The sequence below is a fragment of the Talpa occidentalis genome, unplaced genomic scaffold (assembly GCF_014898055.3).
Source record: "Talpa occidentalis isolate TD23 unplaced genomic scaffold, MPIMG_talOcc4v2.1 talOcc4.3, whole genome shotgun sequence".
NCBI classification, from domain to species: Eukaryota; Metazoa; Chordata; class Mammalia; order Eulipotyphla; family Talpidae; genus Talpa; species Talpa occidentalis.
The window spans coordinates 35,162,930-35,170,218 of NW_023603184.1; the positions used below are offsets into that span (position 1 = coordinate 35,162,930).

Consider the following 7,289-nt stretch of genomic DNA (forward strand, 5'->3'; position numbering starts at 1 on the left):
CCATCACACCCTGAGCAGCTGCATCTGCATAGAGTCAGGGAGATGGACTTGAAGTTGGGGCATTCGTTCCTTTGGATGCTTGCATCATGGGTCCTTAATCCCATTAGGCATTCATCTAACAGTTATTTATTACCTCGATCCTCCCTACTCTCTCCTGATTTTCTCCATGGTTCTTTTTTTTAAAAAATGACTCACCCTTTCCCTAGTCCAACAAGCTGTCAGATAGCCCAGAAATATAGAAGCAAATCAATGAGAGATAAAAAGAGTTAAGGCAAGAAGGGCTCCATGATTATCTCTTCATAGCAGAAGGGAAACCTAAATATTTTTGAGGGTGGGAGGTGAAGAGGGAATGGGAGCTATATTAATGGAGCCAGAGGGGAGTAAATTGATTTCCTATTCAATGAATAGTTTCCCTGGCAGTCTTTTAAAAATAAGGAGATCTAGATACAACCAAGAGGCACCTGTATGGAATCATTGGGAAGGACTAGGAAAAGCTCACCAGGAAGTGGTGATATGCATGGCCTCTGTCAATTTCATAGTTCACCCCACTTCCCAGTACCTTAGGAAACATTGAATTTGGGTCTGCTGAGAACTATATCCTCCAGGCTCCTTCTGGATTTCCATTTGACGCTCAATTTCCAAACACAGGAAGCTACAGTATCATGATGTCAGGCAAGTCTCAAGTGAAATATTCAAGGTGGTAGCCAGATAAATGTCAATATGATTAAGTATAATGAAGTTAAAATATAGTTTAGCTAATAGGTCTTTAGGAAGGAAATATAATGTTATGAACACAGGTCATTATAAAATCATGTGTCTTAAGGTATTTAAGGTTAAAATTTGATTTGTATGAGATGTGGAAATAAGGGGAAATTCAGATAAATACAGAAGGAGTGAGCCTTTGGAAAAGGAAATTTACAATACAGTTTGTGTAGAAATGGTAGAATGATGTCAGGTATGGTTGGGTCCTTTTGTGGGGGCAGGGTGAAGCCTTGTTGCTTCTTGAAGTTTAATTGCCACAGAGACTCTAGTCAACGGAGGCGCTAAGAATGTTTCCCCTGGAGACTCCCACAATTTAGAAATCCATGTTATCTTTGCCATCTCTACACAATCTCAGAGGTTCTTTTTACTGTTCACTTTCAACAGACTCACCAGCTTCTAAGTCATTATAGAGAGGACCATACCTTGCAGGATGGGTGACTCCAATCTTACCATCTTCCACCCTGCAGTTTTTGTCCTACTTGGCATCCCTGGCTTGGAAGCTTATCATATTTGGCTGTCAATACCCCTCTGCCTCATGTATCTTATTGCAGTCCTAGGGAACAGCATCCTGATAGTGGTCATCATCATGGAACGTAACCTTCATGAACCCATGTACATCTTCCTCGCCATGCTGGCCACCACAGACATCCTGCTGTCCACCACTACTGTACCCAAGGCCCTAGCAATCTTTTGGTTCCATGCCCATGACATTACTTTTGATGCCTGTGTCACCCAGGTTTTCTTTGTCCATGTGATGTTTGTGGGGGAGTCAGCCATCTTACTAGCCATGGCCTTTGACCGCTTTGTGGCCATCTGCACGCCCTTGCATTATACAACAGTGCTAACATGGCCCGTCGTGGGAAAGATTGCTCTGGCCATTGTCATCCGAAGCTTCTGTATCATTTTCCCTGTGATTTTCTTGCTGAAGCGATTGCCCTTTTGCCAGACCAACATCATCCCACATTCCTACTGTGAACATATTGGAGTGGCCCGCTTAGCCTGTGCGGACATTACCATCAACATCTGGTATGGCTTCTCAGTGCCCATTGTCATGGTCATCTTGGATGTGATCCTCATCGCTGTGTCTTACTCGCTGATCCTCCGAGCGGTGTTTCGTTTGCCCTCGCAGGATGCCCAGCACAAGGCCCTCAGCACTTGTGGCTCACACCTCTGTGTCATCCTCATGTTTTATGTTCCATCCTTCTTTACCTTATTGACGCACCGCTTTGGACGCAACATCCCTCGACATGTCCATATCGTGCTGGCCAATCTTTATGTGGTGGTGCCACCGATGCTCAATCCCATTGTCTATGGTGTGAAGACTAAGCAGATCCGGGAGGGTGTAGTCCACCGGTTTGTGAACATCAAGGCTTGGTGCTGTGCTTCACCTCTGGGCTGATGGCTCCTCATGAGTCCCCATTCCCAGCTTGATCAAATAAATTATGTGTGAAATATAAAGATTTCCTTCTCTTCCCCTTCCTTCTTTTTCACTTTCCCCCTTCATTCTACCCTTAGCCTCTTTGCCTTCTTCTTTGTTTTTTTCTAACCTCTTCTTATCTCACATTTCTCCCCCACAATCCAGTAATAACTAAGTGTGCATGACTCTGATATGAAAATTTACTATCCTAGTAGACCAGATGTAGTCCAGGGATTTGAACACCGCATGAAGTGTGTTGATTTAGACTTGTGGCAGGCTTTGGGGCCTTGCTCTGGGCCAATCCCATTTGGATGAACTTTTACCCATGAGGGGACGGGTAACTTTGGGTACTCGATTTAGAAACTATATTCTTTGCCTTTCCTAATTGTTAATTGTTAGTACAGGGCTCACCAGCAGAGGGACCTGGGGTAGTAGTTGCTTCCGTTTAAGCATGATTCAGCAAAAGCTGATGCAATAATAACCGGATGTTATAAGATCCACGTAAAGTGCATGTGCAGGCCACGTAAAGCGCATGTGCAGGCCACATAAAGTGCATGTGCAGACTTTCCTATATATATCCCTGCCCCTTGGTAATAAAGAGAGTTCCTGCTTCCAGCCAAGTGAGTGTACGCATCTTTCATCCCCAGCCCCTCCGCCATGTTCCTGAACCCCGTTGGCCTGCAGGACGGACCGACAGTTAATTATTAAAGTTCCTTCCCATTAAAGTCTCATATGTTTTGTGTTGATGCAGCGGCAGGTTTGCGGGGCCTGGGCTGCCCCTCTCTCTACCCTGTAACAGATTTGATGCCCAATGTGATTTAGGACAGAGCCATCTGTGGTTAGCCAGCCCAATTGGGCTTCTCTATGGCACTGGCTGCCATAACCGCAAATGTGATTTTTGGCTTCTCTAGTATGTTTGTTTCATTTGTAGATTTGCTGTTGAAAAACTGGCTTGGGCTTTGTGAAATTCTGTGTGTCTGTGTCTACTTTGTTTGTAGTGACTTGCTAAGAGATTTGATTTTGTGGAAATTATTCTGTGCAACAGTTTTACTCAAAAGATTAGGTAGTAGGTTGGACCATGTGGCCAGATCAAAGATGGCATCTGAGGCCACTTGGTGGGCTCTTGTAAAACTCAGAGGTTCTCATTGCTAGGCCTTTGGACCTTTTTTTTCTTTTTGTGATCTCTGCTGTCTCATTAGCATTTCTAAAGGCAATAATGATTCTTCAGTGATATGTTGCTTTTTCTTCCACTACTCTGCCTGACCTCTGCCTGAGGGGTTTTGCAAGCCAACTGTGGAGCAGTGGTGTTTAAATTAGCAAATGTGTGCCTGGGTGTTAAGGAAAGAGTAGCCTTAAGTAGTGACTGGTAATTGCTGGTAGCCTTGATGGATTGTTGGAGATAACTTGAATTTTTGCGAAGTCTGGATCAGAAAAATTGAAAATATTTTGTCTGAGTCTGAAAGGATTTGCTGCTGTGAATTTTGTGTACACAATTTGTTTTGGGCATGTTTGCCATTTGAATTCTGGATTTAATTGCTGGTGTAAGACAAGTTCTAAGTTTCTGCTTCCTACTGAGGAAGGTCTGTTGTGGAAAGCACTCTTTATGGTGCATCAAGTAACTGTACCGGATTTTCATACCTGTATTGTTGTTGTCCCTCCCTGGTGTGGGGGAGGTGTACTGTGCTTTGATGTTGAATCTGCTCTTTCAGCTTCTGTCCCAGAGCAGTTAACAGAAGTGAGGAGATGGATGACTCCTTTTAAGTGAAAGTTAATTGCTGATATTTTGATTTTGCTTTTTCAGGTTCTGTTCCAGGAAACCCAAGTATTGCCTGCTTGATGACTAACAAGAGATGACTCCTTTTGCTTAAAAGTTAACTGTTGCTTTTGCTCTTTCAGCTGCTATACAGGATACCCCAATATTGGCTTCCAATAAAAAGGCTTAAACACCGATAATCCTAAAGTGATAAACAAGGTCATGTAACTCTTGTAATTAATAAAACTGTTTCTTCCTATTTCCAAAGTCTTAGATTTGTAGGATGACAACTGGAACCTGTGATTTCTACCATCAACACTCCACATTTTTTTTGGATTTTGACATTTTTTTCTGAGCCTATGGTATAAAACTGCAGTTACATAAGGCATTCCACGTGGCATAACTAAAAAACTTTGTCTATATGTTGTATGTCTGTATGTCCTTGTGTCTAACTGTCTTGGCCTCTAGAAGTTAGAAAAAATTGGTATACATGGTGCCTATAGACATTGGGAAAAAAAAGAGTCTCCAGTTATGAGGAAAAACTAAAGGTTATGGTTTGATTGTCAACATTGCACTGCTGGACTAAGCCGGTGCCTTCATAGAGATTGAATATTGTTGTTGCTGTTGTTTTCTGATGTTTATGGCAAAGCTTCCCAGAAATCTAAATGCAAGTAAAAATTTGGTAGCCTGTCATTTGGTTGATTTAAGGGAATTTTGTGGAACCTTAGTAGAGCTCCTGAGACACTCCACAAAGTTTCTCCCTTTCCTCCTGGGAAAGGCATTAGATGAATTTGTCCTCTTTGGCTTACCTAGTAGAGTGAAACTAGAAGGGAAGCATTGTCTCTTGGGAAAATGGTAAAACTTTGATATGTACGGAAATGTTAACATTGGTTTTCTAAAATGTGTAGAAAACCTCGTAGTACCTGATATGTATGTAAATTGTCAGTGGTAATTGTTGCCTTGTAATATCATATACTTTAATTGCTTGATATCTACAGAAATTGTTTCTGTAAAAAATAGGGGGGAAAGACCTCCACAGATTCCTATTGATGGAACTTTTGATGGGTTAAAATAATTTTCCTACAAAGGACTGAATAGACTGTTGGAGATACACCGATTTTTACTAAGTTTTGACATAATACTGGAAATTTTGTTGCATTTTGTTCTGATTCAACAGTTTTCTTGTTTTGACTGACCAGGACCTACAACAATGTTAAATTATTATTTTTTTCTTTTTTCAGCAGAGCTAACTTGTGTTTGCATTTTCTCTCCCCTTGATACCAACACAGCATGAAAATAGTGGTAGTAATTTTTACTACTCATGTCAGTGTCTATTTTTGCATAACTTCCACAGGGATTTTTGTCTGCTTAAAACATAAACAATTGGAGATGAGTTTCATTGTGTGGCTTTGAATGGAGTTCTTCCAGGAAGTTGAAACAGAGCTGAACCAAGAAGAGAACTTGCTGCTTTGTTTGTAGGATTCCAGAGCCCTCCAAAGAAGGTGAGAAAGCTGCCTCCATTGGCAGGACTGGACAACCCAGAAAACAAAAAAGCCCTGGTACTCGAGAAGAGGAAGCCCAGGTGGAGTCTGGTGAGACCAACTTTGTTCTTGAAGCCTACATTGACTGGATGCCAAGAATTTGCTCTGATCCTATAGGGAGTATTTGAACAGAGCCAGCTAAAATAGCTATTTGGCTATTCTGCCCTGTGATTGTATTCAAAAATAGGTAATATGGTTTAAAAGTAGATTTAGTTTGCAAACTTTTGCTATGCTGTTGAAACAATTTGGGATCAAAGTTGAGAGAACTTGTTTTTTTTTTTTTTTATTTACATAAGTTCAACCAATTTTAAGATTTTTGTTTTCCTGTGATTTTGATATATTTGCTGTCTTGTTTTGGCTAATGCCTCCAGATTTTGTTTTTTCTTTTGGCTTGGATAATGGACTATTTTCCAGTAGTAGAGAACTGTCATACTGGACATTCATGGATAATGCTACTGCTAATTGTTGCTTCTCTTCCATACATTGTAACCCTAAAAAAAGACTGTCTCCTAAGACTACACCCTGATATCTGCGCCACTATAGATATGGAGGAATAAAAATTAAAAGGGGGGATTGTAACAGAGTGGTCCCCAGGAAAGGGGGAGGTTCCAGGTTTCCTGCCCCACCCAAAAAGGAGGGTATGTAACAGGGTGGTCCCCAGGAAAGGGGGAGCTTCCCTGTCCCACCTAAGAGAGGGTGGAGCTGAGCAGGAAGAGAAGAAGCTGCAGAAGAGACTAAGGAAGGAAGCAGGATGGAGCCAGGAGACCTGGAGGAGGCACATGGAGCCTAGAGACACGTGAAGAAACTGCACTTGTCTTTTGGTCGTAGACTGGGTGACACAGATGTGGGTGAGACCTGTGGGGAGGTGACAATGGCAGCTTTTATTTTGCTGTTGATTTTGCTCTTTTCCTTCCGGGCTTGTCTGGTAGTTTCTGACCCTTTTCTGTGGGTCCCCACTGGAAGATGCTTTAGACTTGTGGCAGGCTTTGGGGCCTTGCTCTGGACCAATCCCATTTGGATGGACTTTTACCCACGAGGGGACGGGTAACTTTGGGTGCTTCATTTAGAAACTAGACTCTTTGCCTTACCTGTATTGTTTCCTAGTTTTATTAAAGTTCCTTCCCATTAAAGTCTCCTATGTTTTGTGTTGATGCGGCGGATGGCAGAACCCATTTAGAATAGGCAGGTTTGCGGGGCTTGGGCTACCCCTCTTCCTGTCCTATAACAGATTGAGCTGAGAGGAGAGAGAAGCTGCAGAGGAGACTGAGGAAGGGAGGAAGCAGGATGGAGAGAGAGAAGGAGACCTGGAGGAGGCACACGGAGCCGAGAGACGCGTGAAGAAACTGCACTTGCCTATTGGTCATGGACTGGGTAACACAGATGTGGGTGAGAGACCTGTGGGGAGGTGACAATGGCAGTTTTTCATCTTGCTTTTGATTTTGCTCTTTTCCCTCGACTTGTCTGGTTGTTTCTGATCCTTTTCTGTGGGTCCCCACTGGAAGATGCTTTAGACTTGTGGCAGGCTTTTGGGCCTTGCTCTGGGCCAATCCCATTTTGATGGAGTTTTACCCACAAGGGGACAGGTAACTTTGGGTACTCAATTTAGGAACTATATTCTTTGCCTTTCCTGTATTGTTTCCTAATTGTATTAAAGTTCCTTCCCATTAAAGTCTCATGTGTTTTGTGTTGATGTGGTGGATGGCAGAAACTATTTAGAGCAGACAGGTTTGCGGGGTCTGGGCTGCCCCTCTCCCTACCCTGTAACAGTATGAATTGCCTATTTTGATTCTTTGTCATATTTTCTAATTTTTCTTTA

The 7,289-nt window shown here is 42.5% G+C and overlaps 1 protein-coding gene across 1 annotated transcript; it reads left to right on the forward strand.

Moving 5' to 3' along the window:
- The first annotated feature begins 1,192 nt into the window (after positions 1-1,192).
- Positions 1,193-2,249, forward strand: LOC119254616 (olfactory receptor 52B2). Its single transcript, XM_037521716.2, has one exon. The coding sequence runs from the start codon at positions 1,193-1,195 to the stop codon at positions 2,159-2,161; it is 969 nt and encodes a 322-aa protein (XP_037377613.1). The 3' UTR covers positions 2,162-2,249.
- The last annotated feature ends 5,040 nt before the right edge of the window (positions 2,250-7,289 follow it).